Source organism: Belonocnema kinseyi, chromosome 8 (genome assembly GCF_010883055.1).
Source record: "Belonocnema kinseyi isolate 2016_QV_RU_SX_M_011 chromosome 8, B_treatae_v1, whole genome shotgun sequence".
Taxonomy (NCBI): domain Eukaryota; kingdom Metazoa; phylum Arthropoda; class Insecta; order Hymenoptera; family Cynipidae; genus Belonocnema; species Belonocnema kinseyi.
The window spans coordinates 80,684,632-80,700,416 of record NC_046664.1 but is presented as its reverse complement, the minus strand read 5'-3'; the positions used below and the strand labels follow the sequence as shown (position 1 = coordinate 80,700,416).

Below are 15,785 nucleotides of genomic sequence, written 5' to 3'. Positions count from 1 at the left end.
GGGAGTAGGGGAGGGAAAGTATGGAAGTAGGAGGTTTTAACGATTTATTTATGTCTTAATAGGCTAAGAATTCCTTTTTTTTCAGACGCAAGGCGCTTATTTTGCCTAATTTTTAAAAAGTAAAGTGTAAAGTTACCTATGCTTACCGTCCAGTCTCTTGCAGGATCCAATGTAACAATGACGGAACGTGGTCATTTAGTCGAAAAGAATGTTGTTTTTTAGTAAACAATATAATGTTTTCCAGTGCGATGAGCAAGAAGAATGGGAACCAGATCTATAAAAATTGCGTTACCTTCTTTATAGTTCAAAATATATTATGTCTGACTACAAATTGAGGCACCAAATTTTAATTGAATAAAAAAGTGATTAAAAAAATTTCATAGGATTTCCAAGTTATTGTCGGAATTTAAAGGATTTTTATGGGATTTAAACATATTTGAAGAGATTTTAACAAATTTTAAAGTATCTCCACGGATTGGATTTTCAAATATTACCTATTAAATTTTCTACAAAGAAAAAATTTTCAAATGAAATGCAGAATCTTTAATTAGAATATTGCAAATTTCAGTTTAAAAATTAATTTTCAACCAAGAAATGTATTTTTATCAAAGTAGTTTCACTTTCAGCCTAGTAATTGAATTTTCAACCACAACAAAATAAATCTTTAACCGAGAAGATTAATATTTTACCGAAAAAGATAAATTTTAAACAAAATACATACTTAAAAAAAATTACCACAGTATTTAAATTTAACCCAAAAAGACGAATCTTCTTTAAAAAGTTTCAACAACAACATCACTTTTTCACAAAATCGTTGAATTTTCTACGAAGATAATTTTGTAACAAAAAATAGAATAATTATATATATAATTTTAAATTTTCAGTTTTCATAAAAAAAGCCGAAAATATTTTTAAGAAAGTACATGAATTTTCAACCAAATAGTTAAATTTTCAGTTAAAAAGATTGATTTGATTTAAAAACCGAAAAAACGACTTCTTAACCAAATATTTGAATTTTAAACTCAAAAAGATAAATTTTAAATTAAAAAAAAAACATGAATTTTCAACAATATAGTTAAATTTTGTTCACCAATGAAATGATATTGCTACCCAAAAAAGGAATTTTCACCGAAAAAGATGACTTTCCTAGCAAGATCATAAATTCTTCACGAACAAAAAAACACCAAAATTTCAACCAAATATATGAAGTTATATCGAAATAGTGAAATTTAGAACTAAAAGAAAAAAATTTACAATAAAAAATGGAATTGTATAATTGTAATTAGAAAAAATTATTTTTAGCCATAAAAGAACGAATTTTTAATGGAAAGATGAATTTTTAACGAAGTAGGTGAATTGGAACCAAATATTGAAATTTCCAACCAAAACTTAAATAATTAATTTTTCAGTTATGACAAAATAATTTCCACTACAAAAATAAAGTTTCAGCCAAAGAAATGAAATTTCTACAAAAAAAAAACGAATTTTCAAACAAAAATATGAATTTCCAAGAAAAAAATTTATTTCCTACAAAAAATACGAGATTTTAAGAAAATGCATGTATTTTCAAGAAAGGAGTTTGATTAACTACCTGAAAAGTCGAAATTTTAAGAAACTGCATGAATGTTACATCAGACAGTTTAATTTTTAATTAAAAAAATAGAATTTCAACTAAAAATGGAATAGATATATTTTTAGATAAAAGAATTAGTTTTGATTAAAAAATAAGCTTTTAACCAAATATTTTATTATTAAACTGAAAATGATAACTTTAAGAAAGAATGTTCACAAAGAAAAATCGATTTTTTAAATTTTAACTAAAAAGGATAAATTTTACTTCACAATTCTTTTGAAGACAAAATAAATTTAGTTCGAAATAGTTCAATTATAATTATAAAAAATAATTCGATTTTATTGTTTTTGTCTACTGGTCTTAAATAAATATTTTTTCTTAATATTGATTCTTATTTTTAAATGTGAAAAAATTACCTCGACTATATTCATTGCAAGTATGTGGTATAAAATATTACATAATTAATAAAAAAATAAATAATAATAATGATTTGATGTGTACAATAGCCCAAACAATTATTTCAACAACAGAGACAGATGTTCTTATTTTAATTATCTTTTTCAAATATAATAATTAACAGGCATATTTTAAAAACTTAGTAATTAAATCCTTTATTTAATTAAATTTTTGTATTTGTTTAAAAGAGTTTCATATGGCGAATGTTTATACAAATTAATGTAAAATTGATATATTAAACTGAATCAGAGATTGAAGACTAAAGATATGAAATATTTAGGTCACACATGGCAGATAAACGTAATAAGTGCTCAAATTAATTATCTTTTGTGTTTGTAATACAAGTTAAATAATGTTATAATGAAAATAAATCAATTCTATATTTATTTTCGTGATAATGAGATTCGAGTATGATATTGATATATGAACTTAGTCAAATTAAAAGAATTTCAATTGAACTGATAAATCATCAACCAAAAAATAGATTTTTAACAAAACAGTTCTACTTTTAACTAAGTTTTGCCATCTTTAATCAAATACAATCATTTTTATTTTAAACCAAAAATACTTGAATTCAACAAGACAAAGATGAATTTTCAAAAAAATATTTGAATTCTCAAGCAAAAAGATTAATTTCTTACTTAATTTATTTTTTCTTGATTTCTACCAAAATAAATGATTTTCAAACCAAATAGTTGTATTTTCCACCTAAAAAAAACTTTTAACTAAAAAATACAGATTTTCATCAAAATGAATTATTTTTAAACTAAAAAAGATATATTTTGAACAAAAAATAGAAAATGTAAAAAATATGTTTAAAAAAACACGAATTTTCAACAAAGTTATATTTTTATAAAAAAGATTAATTTTTTACAAAACATGGAATAGTTCAATTTTCAGGTAAAGATTTAACTTTCAATAAAGTAAACTAATTTTCCAGCAACTCAGTGAATTTTTACCTCAGGTCAATTTTCCACTCAAAATAAAATAGTTAAATTTTCAGTACAAAAATTAATTGAAAAAAATAATAATTGTCAAAAAATAGTTCAATTTTGATTAAAAAAAATGTTTTTCAACTAAAATTATGAATCATTAACCAAAACAATTAATTTGAAACAATTTAGTTCCAGTTTTAACTAACTAGTTGAATTTTCGACCAAAACGAATGAAAATGAAAGAAAGAATATAATTTTGTTTTTAACACGAATTTTCGAAAAAATAGATCAACTTTCAACTAAAGAAATAAATTTCGAAGCAAAAAGATGAAATTTCAATCAAGAATTTTAAACTTTTATAAAAAAATCAATTTTTCACAAAATTGGGATAATTAAATTTGTAGTTTAAAAATGAAGTTGCAATAAAAAAAAACAAATTGTCAACTAATGAAATGAATTTTTACCTCAAAAAGATAAATTTTCAACTCAAAATAAAATAGTTAGTATTTTCTTTCTTTCTAAAATAGTTAGTATTTTCTACTAAGTTGATGAATTATCAAAAAAAAAATTGTTTTAACAACGGAGTTCCACTTTTAATTAACTAGTTGAATTTTCGACTGAGGAAGATAAATTTTCGAACAAACATGGTATAGTTAAAATTGCAGTTAAAAAATGTAATTAAATATTCAACAAAATAATTGAATTTTCAAGCGATCATAGCATTATTAAATTTTATGTAAAAAATTAATTTTTAAGCAAGTAAAATAAACTTTCAAAGAAATAGTTAAATTTTAACTAGAAAGATTCATTTTGAACCAAAAGATTAATTTTTTGTTTAGAAAGATTAATTTTCAAAAACATGTAAAACAGTTTAACTTCCAGTAAATAATGAATTTTAAATAAAAAATGAATAGTTTTCAAATAAAGAATTAAATTTATAACAAACAAAAAAAGAAATTTCTACAAAAAAGCTATTTTTATGAAAATACATGAATTTTCAACCGAAAAGTTGAATTTTCAATAAAAAAGATGAATTCTCAACAAAAAACGGATTAGTTGAATTTTCAGTTTCAACCAAAAGAATTTTTTTCTATCAACAGGTTAAATAGACAAAATATGGAATTGTTTAATTTTCAGTTTCAAAAATGAATAAATAATCCAAAATATTAAACACAGAAATAAATTTCCATCCAAAAAGATAAATTTATAACCAAGAATTGTTAAATTTTGAATAAAAAAATAGTTTTATACTAAAATGGTGAATCATCTACCAACAAAATGATTATTCAATAAAATAATTCCACTCTCTCTCTCAAAAAGATGAATTTTCAACGAAAAATTTAATAGATGATATTTCAAATGAAAAAAATGTGAATTTAAACCAAAAAAAAATTGAATACGACAAAAAATACCAATTTTCAACCAAAAAATTAAATTGCTTAAAATGTTAAAAAAATAAATATCAAAGAACAAAAACTGAATTTTAAACAAATTAGTTAAATTTCAAACCAATGAAATATAGTAAAATTGTGGACTTAAAAATTAAATTTTTAATAAAAGTAACTATTTTTTAACTAAAGAAATTAATGTTTAACCAGAAAAATAAATTTTCAATCAAGAAGATTAATTTTCTATAAAAAAGATTAATTTTCAATCAGAAAATTAATTTTCTGCAAAAAAAAATTTCATCTGAATAGTTAAATTTTGAACAAATAAAAAAATTATTAAAAAATTAATTTCTAGAAGGCAGTTCCATTTTCAAAACCAACTTATAAATTTCTAACAAAATGTAACCACAGCAGTTCAAGTGTGTTTTTTGTCTTGATGACGGTATTTTCTCTTCAATCTTATCTTTGTTTAATTTTTCCTTTATTTACTGCTAATAAATTATGTCTTTATTAATCGGTTATCTCATCAGAAATTTGTCTCCTCGGTTCTTGTTTTCTTCACAAAGGTAAATTAACAAGCCAAAATGGGACAGTTACATTTGCAGTAAAAATAATTAAATAAAAAAAAATATTTCCTACCAAAATAGTTAAATATTAAACCAAGAATGATTTGTTATCCCATAAAGGAAAAAATTGCATATGGAACATTTAAATTTTCAGTTGCAAAAATAAATTTTCATTAAAAAAAAATTTGACCAAAGAAATGAATTTTCAACCAAGAAAATGAATTGTCTACAAAAAACAGATTAATTATATATAGTTAAAATTTTCCAACTTTAAATGCTTATAATTACTTAACAATTACATTCCAAATAAAATAATCTGATTTAATATATTCCTTAGAGGTCGTCATTCACGAATTGTTGAATAATGTGTATAAGGTCCACCTTCTCAATAGTGCCGCGATCGGCCTTGTAGGGAAATGACTTTTCTCGTAATTTTTGTAAATTTGCAAAAACTTTCTCCTGAAGATTATCTTTTTAGCTAAAAATTTTATTCTTTGGTTTAAAATTTAACAGTTTTCTCAAAAAGATATCCTTTTTGGGTGTAAATTCAACTGTTTTTTTAATTCGTCTTTTTGGGTTAAAAATTCAGTTCTTTTCGTAAAAAATTAACCTTTTGTTTAAAATTCATATTTTGTTGCTGATAATTCAACTCAAATATTTTTTGCATGAATACTTTTCTCAAATTAGTGCTTTTGATTTAAAACGTTATCTTTTTCAGTATAAATATTTCATTTATCTTGCAAAAATGGAACTGTTTTGATGAAAATTTAACTTGTTCCTAGACAAATTTATTTTTCTTTAAAATTCCTAATTTTTTGTTGTTGAAAAGTCAATTGAAATCTTTAGTTGAAAATTAAATTACTTTTTACAATTCTTCTTTTGGTGTTGTAATTTTGGTTTTAGAAGAAATTTCATCTTCCTTAAACTAAAATCCAACTGCTGGATTGAAAATTCAACTTTTTTTTGAAAATTTTCCTTTTTGATTTTAAAATTCACCTGCTTTAGCAGAAATTACGTTATTTTTCGATAAAAAAAAAAAACAATTTTTCTAAAGCCATACTTTTTGCTTAAAAACTCTGCTGTTTTGTTCAAAATTTAATTATAAAATGCGACTATTCGTAAGTGAATTCAAGTATTTTGTTAAAAATTGATCCTATTGGTTGGAAAAGTTCATCTTTTTTGCTTGAAAATTCAATTTTTTTCGAAGAAAGATATTTCTTTGTTTAAAAATTCATATTTTGATCTTAAAAAGTCAACTAAAATCTTTTTTAACTGAAATATTTGGTTGAATCACTTTGTTAAGAAATAATTTTTTTTTTCTTGAAGATTTATATTTTCAGTTGAGAATTCATCTCTTTTTAGTTTGAAAGTTTAACTATTTTGTTAAAGAATTTATTTGGTTGCAAATTTCATGTTTATTGGGTAGAAATGCATCAGTTTCGTGGAAAATCAATGTTTTGCTGAAAAGTCATATTTTCGTTTGAAAATTCAATTGTTATAGAGAAAATTCGTCTTTTGTTTTTAAGATTTAACAATTTAGATAAAATTTTCTTTCTTTCTGGATAATTTAAGTAAGGCCCCTAATCTTCGCGTGGCACCATTGAGAAAGGCATATCCGAACTTTGGGCGAGTAGGGGAAAGCGCAGGAATAGGAGTAGAGCCCAAGTTTTTATTAGGATTAACGGTACTATTGAGAGCGGCAGTATTGAGATCGGTACTATTGAGAGTGGCAATATTGAGATCGGCATTATTGAGAGTGGCAATATTGAGATCGGCATTATTGATGTCGGCACTATTCAGAAGGTGAACTGTACCTAACTTAGTTTCTTTGGCTTCCTCTTTTTTCTGGAATTTGAGCAGTTGAGAGTAGTTTAAAATGTTTTCCCTTTCTGAAATCTATAAAAATATACACTTAAAACATTTTTTGTGCATATTTTAACCAATTTTTCCAAATAAATCGAATTAAATTTTTTTTTAATTTTCCACCTCTTGTAATCTATAAAAATATACTTTTACTGAATTTTTGTTTTGTGTATTTAAAAAAATTTTTAAAAAAATTGTAACGTAGATAAAAGTCGACTAAAATAGACCTTTTTTTAAATCCAGGAACAATATCAAAGTAAGTGTCTATTTAAATCGATTTTTACTTTTTTTTTCTGAAAAATTTGTTAAAATACACTATGTAAACAGTTGATAAGGATATCATTTTATAAATTTCAGGAAGTGGGACAATTTTGAATCATGAACTATTATTTATAATTTGCGTCGTTTTCGAGAAAAATGAGATTTTAAATTGTTAAAAATGATATTTCTTTAATTTGAAAAATAAAAACAAAATTTTCTTTAATTTGAAGTTTAGAAACCTAAATATTCTCACTATTGTTATTGAACTAATAACAATAATTCAAAAAGTAAAATTTTAAAGTTTCTTACAGCACATCTTACTTTAGTCTATTTTTAGCGATATATTCTCTTTGTTAAAAATTATGAATACACGAAATGAACAACAATTAGGAATATAATTTTATAGATTTAAGGAAGGGGGAAAAATTAGATTTTTACTTTATAAAAAAACAAAGAATCGTTTTTCCCAAGAACGCATAGTACGATGTTTTTTATCTTGGAAAATCAATATATGTTGAACTTTTGTTATTAAATAACACTTAAAGTGCATACCCATATGTGATACTAAATTTAAACTCACAAAAAATCATATTGGGTCAAAATATCTTAAGTGTGCCACTTTTAAATAGATAGCTCTATTTTCAATAAATTATATAACTAAATATATTTTTGCAACAAATTAATTTTTTTAAAGTTATTGACAATCAAAGTTCTTAATAATTTTTTTTCAAAAATGGAGTACTCACGAACGGTTCATCGAAATTCAATAATTGAGTTATGCACATTTTTGTTATGAAGTATACTTTACGCTAAAAAATTGTTTAGTAGTAAAACATTTTTTTTACTGTTTAAATAATCGTTTATTTTAAACAATTGAAAATTAATTAAACCTCTACGCCTGTTAAAGAATTCTTCAACGTGCCAATAGATTCTAAAATGTTTTTTTTACCAAGAAAGTCGAATTTTCAATTAAAAATAGGTAAATTTTATATTTTAAACCAAAGGTGAAATGGTACATTTCTTTAGTAAAAAAAATAATTATAAACCAAAAATGACGAATTTTCAACCAAATAGTTCAATTTTAAACTTAAAAATATAAATTACAAAAAAATCTACTAAATCTTCAAGAAAAAGGATGAATTTTGAACCCAATAGATAATCTATCAACCAAAAAGATGAATTTGAACTAAAGATATGAATTTTGTCTACAACAAATTAATTTGTAACAAATTGGTTGAACTTCTGACCAAAAAGATAATCTTTTTACCAAAAAAGACAAATCTCTAACAAAATGTATGAATTTTCAACCAGAAAGATACATTTTCTAATAAAAAAAAAAACACATTTCCAATGAAAATGATCAACCTTTACCCCAAAAACAGAATTTTTAAACAAGTAGTTGAATTTCTAACCATAAAGATGAATTCCCAGACAGGGAAATTATTTTTCTATCTAAAGGACGAATTTTCAACAAAATGAATAAATTTTCAGTCACAAAAATAAATTTTTAACGAAAATGATTAATCTTTTACCGAACAAAATGAATTTTCAACCAGAATATTGAATTTTGAAATAAAAAGTTGCATTTCTTACCAAAAAGATTAATTTTCAGCCAAGAAAATTAATTTTCTACCAAAAAGACGAATTTTCAACTAAATAGATGAATTTTTAAAAACGAACATTACTTTTCTACAAAAAAAAAATAACTTTTGGGAAACTACAATCATTTTCAATTAGATGGTTAACTTTTTACCTAAAAAAGATAACTTTTGAACCAAAAACCAAATAGACTAAAAAGATTAATTTTCTACTGAAAAAAGACGAATTTTTAAACAAAAAGGTTACGTTTCAACCATAAACATTAATTTTCTACAAAATACCTGAATTTTTAACCAAATAGTTCAACTTTTAGCTAGAAAAGCATTCATTTTCAAACAAAAATCGAACATTTTAATTTTTAATTACTGAAATTACATTGAACCATAAAACAAAGAATTTTCAACAAACCAAAAAAATAAGTTTTGAATCAAGAATATTAATTTTGTACCAAAAAATACTAATTTTAACAAAATACAAGAATGATAAAAAAGATATTTTTCAGGTTCCAATCTTGTACTCAACTGGGAATTTTTGACTATAGTTTAATTTTCAACCAAGAACAATAATTTTTTTTTTAAAAGATGAATTTTAATAAAAATACCTGAATTTTCAACTAACAAAACTAACTTTTAAACACAAAATGGAATACTTTTCTTCTAAATATTTATATTTTAATATATTTCATAAGGTTCTGATATATTTATATAGAATTTTATCTTCTTCCTCATTTTATTCTTTAAAATTGTAAATTTATTGTAAATTTTGGTTAGAAAATCGCGCGCTTTTCATCACTTCTGGTCCCAGTTTAATGGTAGCCAATCAAAACAGAGGGAAGTATTGGCAGAACTCTAACTAGAGGGTCTCTAGGATACCCAATGGGCACAAAATTTGGCGACGTCTTTACGACATCGTATGTCCATGTCGTTTCGATGTCTTTGCGATATCGTAAAGACATCGTCAGATCATACGACTTATTCACGATATCGTAAAGACACATTAACGACATGGACATAGGATGTCGTAAAGATGTCGTAAAGACGTCGCCAAACTTTGTGCCCACTGGGATAGACTTGGTCTGGAGTCTGGTAGACCCAAAATCGATTTTCAATTATTGATAACAGGATCTCAACAATTCGAATCTACAAATTAAAGTTTCTTAAACTTCATTAGTTTTTGAGATATTAAAAAAAAGGAGGCACTTTTTGAAAATGCAGCCATTTCATGGATTGTTGCTGAGTATGGCAAACCAACCCAGTGGGCACAAAATTTGGCAACGTCTTTACGACACCATTACGACATCTTTATGACAACTTTACGACATCCTATGTCCATGTCGTTTCGGTGTATTTGCGATATCGTAAATACATCGACAGATCATACGACTTATTTACGAAATCGTAAAGATACCTTAACGACATGGACATAGGACGTCGTAAAGTTGTCGTAACGATGTCGTAAAGACGTCGCCAAATTTTGTGCCCAATGGGAACCCATTAGGTACAAAATTTAGCGACGTCTTTACGACATCGTTACGACCACTTTACGACATGATATGTCCATGTCGTTAAGGTGTCTTTGCGATATCGTAAATAAGTCGTATGATCTGACGGTGTCTACGATATCATAAAGACACCGAAACGACATGGAGATCGGATGTCGTAAAGTTGTCGTAAAAACATCGCTAAATTTTGTGCCCACTGGGAATCTATCCTGTGAGGGTTAAATATTTTTAAAAAAGTTCCAAAAAATTTTGAAAATGCCCTAATTTTTTGAATTTATATTCAAAAATTTCCGGTTAACAATTATGTCCTTTCTTTTAGGATCTAAGAAAAGTGTGCCAAAGCTCGATTTGATCCGTTCATTTTTCGAGAGTTATCGTGTTTACGGACAGACAAACAGACAGACAGACAAATGCAATCGCCAAAACTTGATTTTCCGATTCAAGGGGTCTCAAAAGACGGAGATCCGTTGAAAAACTGTCATATCAAATTTCGGACAAAATGATTATTTATTTATTTATTTTTTTTAAATAGCATTAAATATATTATTAAAAATAGAAAAGTTAAGTATTCAATAAAATTTTTTTTTAATAAAGTAAAATATATTTTCAACAAAATAGTTACATTTTCAGCCGAAAAAACAAACGAATTTGCAACAAAGAGAATTAATTTTCTAAGAAGGAAGATTCATTTCCAACAAAACACATGAATATTTAACCAGATAGTTAATGTGAAAAACAAATGGAATAGTTAAATTTACAAAATAAATGAATATTTTAAAATAAAAATAGGGGATTTGAATAATCAATTTTGAATAAAATAAAATATATTATCAAGAAAACAACTAAATTTTTAGTAAAAAAAATCGATTTTCAAACAAGAAAATTAATTTCCCAGCTAAAGAGATTCACTTGAAACAAAATACATGAATTTTCAACCGAATAGTTGAATTTACAACACAAAAAGTGGATTTTTAATAAAAAATTGATTCTTTTCCTGAGAACTTAAATCTTCTATTTTTGTTAAAAAAAATAAATTATTTGTTTGAAAACTTTTTTTTAAATGGACATTTAACTATTCTATTACTGCTTTCAAATTTAACTATCTGGTTGAAAATTCATGTATTGTGTTGAAAATTAATATTCCTCGGTAGAAAATTAATTTATTTTCTTTCAAATTTATTTGTTCTTTTTGGCTGTAAATGTAACTGTTTTGTTGAAAATATATTTTATTAAAAAAAATTTATTGAAAACTTAATTTTTCTATTTTTGTAAAAAAATTAATTAATTTGATTAAAAAAAAATTTAACCGGAAAATTCACTATTCCATTTTTGGTTAAAAATTTACTTTTTTTGTCGTAAATTCAACTATTCGTTTGAAAATTCATTTATTTTATTTAAAGTGAGCCTCTGTAGGAAAAAATTAATTTTCTTGGTAGAAAATTGATCTTTTTGACTGAAAATTTAATTATTTCGTTGAAAAAATATTTTATTTTATTCAAAATTCATTATTTTACTGAAAACGTAACTTTTCTATTTTTATTTTTAAAATAATTTATTTGGTGGAAAATTTTTTTTTCAACTATAAATTATTTTAATTTTATGCCGAAGAGTTCAATTAAAAAAAATAGCAGTTAAATTTTCAGCCAAACAGACAAATTTTTAAACAAGAAAATTAATTTTCTACCAAAAATATTCACTTTGAACAAAATACGCAATTTTTTAACTAAATAGTTCAATTTGTAAGAAAAGGGGTGGATTCTCATTAAAAACTGAAATAGTTAAATTTTCAGTTACATTTTTTTGTGAATTAAATAAATGAATTTTTGAAGAAAAATAAAAGGGTTGAGTTTTTAGTAAAAAAATATTTTGTCAACAAAATAGTTAAATTTTCAGCCAAAAAGATCAAGTTTCTCATTAAAAAGATTCACTTTTAACAAAATACATAAATTTTTAACCAAATAGTTAAATTCGTAACAAAAGAAGGTGGGTTCTCATAATAAAGTGAAATAGTTCAATTAGGTATATTAATTAATTTTATACATTTGTTAACAAAAGTAAAAGGGTTGAGTTTTCAGTAAAAAGAAATATATTTTTAAGAAAATAGTTAAATTTTCAGCCAGAACGATAAATTTTCTGTCAATAAAAATTTACTTTTAACAAAATACATGAATTTTCAACCAGATAGTTAAATTTGTAACGAAAAAGGGTGGATTCCCAAGAAAAAAACGGAACAGTTACACTTTCAGTTAAAAAATGTTTTCAAAATCAAATAAATTATTTTCTTAACAAAAATAGAAGAGTTGAGTTTCCAGTAAAAAATTAATTTTTAATTAAGTAAAATATATTTTTCACAAAATAGTTAAATTTTCAACCCTGAAAATAATTTTCTACCAAAAAAGATTCACTTTTAACAAAATATATAAATTTTCAACCAAATTGATGAATATGTAAAAAAGTTAAGTTTTCAGTAAAAAAAATATTCAAAATCAAATAATTAAAACTTTTTAACAAAAATCGCAACTTTGAGCGCGCATGTGTGGAATTTCGCGCTTCGCAATCGGATCAACAAAATATTTAATATTCGTAGTAAAAAAAAAAAATTTTCAAACAAGACAATTATTTTTATTTTAAAAAAAGATTCAGTTTTTATAAAATACATAAAATAGTTAAATTATCAGTTAAAAAATGGTTTCAATCAAATAAATGAATTTTTGAAACAAAAATAGAACAGTTAATTTGTTAATAAAAAAACGGATGTTGAATAAAATAAAATATATTTTTAACAAAATAGTTAAATTTTCAGCTTAAGACAAATTTTCAACCAAGAAAATTAATTTTCTAGAAAATGCATGAATTTTCAACAAATATTTGACGAAGTAGTTGAATTTTCAATCTAATCCAAACTTCAACCAAATAAATGAATTTTATAAAACAAAAATAGAAGACTTAGGTTTTCAGTAAAAATATTAATTTCGAAAAAAATAAAATATATGATCAAGAAAATAGTTAAATTTGTCGCCGAAAAAATAAATTTTCAACCAAAAAAATTAATTTTCTAACAAAAAAGATATACTTTCAACCTGATAGTTAATTTTTAAATCAATGGTCACCCAAAAAAAATAAATTTCTAACAAAACAGTTCAACTTTCAGTAAAGTAGTAAAATTTACAATCGAAATCAAACTTCAAACAAGTAAATGCATTTTTTTAAAACAAAAATAGAGAACTTAGGTTTTCAGCAAAACTATTACTCTTGAATAAAATAAAATATATTATCAAAAAAATAGTTAAATTTATAAAAGAAAAGACAAATTTTCATCTAAGAAAATTAATTTTCTACCAAAAAAGATTCACTTTTAACAAAATTCATAATTTTTTTACCATATAGTTAAATTTATAACAAAAAAGTGTGTATTCTCAAGAAAAAAATTCAATAGTTACGTTTACATTATCGGGTTTTTTTTCAAAAACAAATAAATTATTTTTTTAAACAAAAATAGAAGAGTTAAGTTTTCTTCAAACGAAAATTTTTAAAATTAAATAATATATATTATCTACAAAACAGTTACATATTTAACCAAAAAGAGAAATTTTTTATTAAAAAGGATTCATTTTAAATAAAATACACGAATATTCAACCAATTAGTAAAATTTGTAAGAAAAAAGGGTAGTTTCTCGACAAAAAACGGAACAGTTAAATTATCAGTTAAAAGGGGTTTCAACTAAATGAATGAATTAGTTAATTCGTAATGAATACGTTTTTCGTAAAAAACGGATTTTGAATCAAATAAAATACATTTTCAACAAAATAGTTAAATTTTCAGTCCAAAAGACACATTTTTAACCACGAAAATTAATTTTTTACAAACAAAAAAATTAATTTTCAACAAAATACATGAATTTTCAACCCAATAGTTAAATTTGGGATCGATGATCCCCCGAAGAAAAATGAATTTCTAAAAAAATAGTTTCACTTTCAACTAAGTAGTTAAATTTTCAATCAAAACAAAATTTCAACCAAATCAATAAATGTTTTAAATCAAAAATAGAAGACTTAAGTTTTCATTAAAAATATTAATTTTGAATAAAATAGTTAAATTTTCAGCCGAAAAAATCAATTTTTAACTAAGAGAATTAACTTTTCACCGAAAAAGATTCAATCTTAACAAAATACACGAATTTTCAACTCAATAGTTAAATTTTGAATCAATAATCACCTAAATAAATGAATTTCTAACAAAATAGTTCCACTTTCAATTAGGTGGTAAAATTTACGACAAAAAATTATTCTAATTTTAAACTAGAAACAGTTGAACTCTAACAAAAAATAACAATACTTAAATAAAATTGTTTAATTTTCAAGCAAAAAGAATAACTTGAACAAAATTTTGCAAAAAGTTCAGTTTATCGAAAATTCCCTGACTGTCATGTTTACCCTGACATTCCTGACCCGTAGCAACCCTGAATATCACACTGTTATGTCAGTGTTGCATAACTTTTACACAACTTCCTGTTTATAAAAGATAATAAAAGACGATAAAGCTTACTCGGAGACACGTACCTGTTTATGATAATCCGGCACATCTTCTGCGAACTGGAAGGTGTACTCGTAAGGATTGACGGCGTAGAATAGCAACTTGCTGGCATTTTTAAGCCGAGTAAAGTAATCAACGTTATGCACTTGGTAGGTTTCATTCATGACTGACAACGAAAACGACGACGCGACGGTGGTAGGTTTTGGACGCGATTGTCGAAGTCAGCCGGCTGGGGTGGGAGACAGAGAACTTGATAAGAAGCTGACTGGCTGGCCGCTGGCTGGCTGTACGTCGACGGCAATCGGCATGCAAACAGTTTTAGCCACTCATCTCAATCTATATTTGCGTATGTGTATGCGTGTGTGTTTGTGGCTAGTTGTTACATAAGGGCAAGTGATACAATACAAGTCACATGAATCTGTCAAATGTTTACTTGCACTATAGTGCACGTTTATTTTCTTAAGAAGCTTGTGCTGCTTGTTTTATTGTGAATCAAAACAATTTTCAGGGTCGTTATGCAAAATCCGATTCTCGAAGTTCCCTGACTTCTAAATTTTTCTTTTAGGTACAAAATAGTCTATTAAATACCTAGGTCAGTAAAATACGAAATTTCTCATTGTCGGATAGAAAGAGATAGAGAAAATGTATCTCACTCTTTTTGTCAATTTAAATCTCTGTCTATCTTTTTCAATCTCTTCTTATGTGTCTCATCTTATACTTTTCCTATTCAAATCAATATCTTGCTATCTCTTTGTCAATCTAACCTTCTAGTCTATATTGTTCAATCCCCGCTTCTCTATCTCATCCTATACTTTACAGATCCACATCTATCTTTTCCAATACCGTATTTTCTATCTCATCCTATCCTTTATCTATCCACATCAATATTTTGCTCTTTGTCAATCTAAAGGGGGAGGGTCGGTAAGGCCGGTTTTTGGCCTAATTTATTTTTGGACCAAAAAATCTGAAAAAATGATGGTAGTATCTTATAAGTATCCCGTGTGGATTGCACGCTAAACGGACTACCCTCCACCCCCCCCAGCCACCCCTACCCCCCCTACAAATATAGGAAACAACACTACCCACCAACTGTATTTTCGAGAGATTTG

General features: G+C 24.8%; 1 protein-coding gene across 2 annotated transcripts in view; it reads right to left on the bottom strand.

Annotated features, from left to right (window-relative positions):
• The window catches only part of LOC117179009 (alkylglycerol monooxygenase-like), a 39,872-nt gene extending 24,929 nt beyond the window's left edge, over positions 1–14,943 (bottom strand). Inside the window, exons 1-2 of one of the 2 annotated variants that reach the window (XM_033370622.1) lie at positions 14,703–14,943; positions 147–274 (exon numbers count right to left, since the gene is read on the bottom strand). In XM_033370622.1, the coding sequence (XP_033226513.1) occupies positions 147–274; positions 14,703–14,840 (266 nt within the window). In that variant the 5' untranslated portion in view covers positions 14,841–14,943. Of the gene's footprint in view, positions 1–136; positions 275–14,702 lie in introns of both variants that reach the window. The other variant, XM_033370623.1, reaches the window with a different exon arrangement.
• Positions 14,944–15,785: the final 842 nt, after the last annotated feature.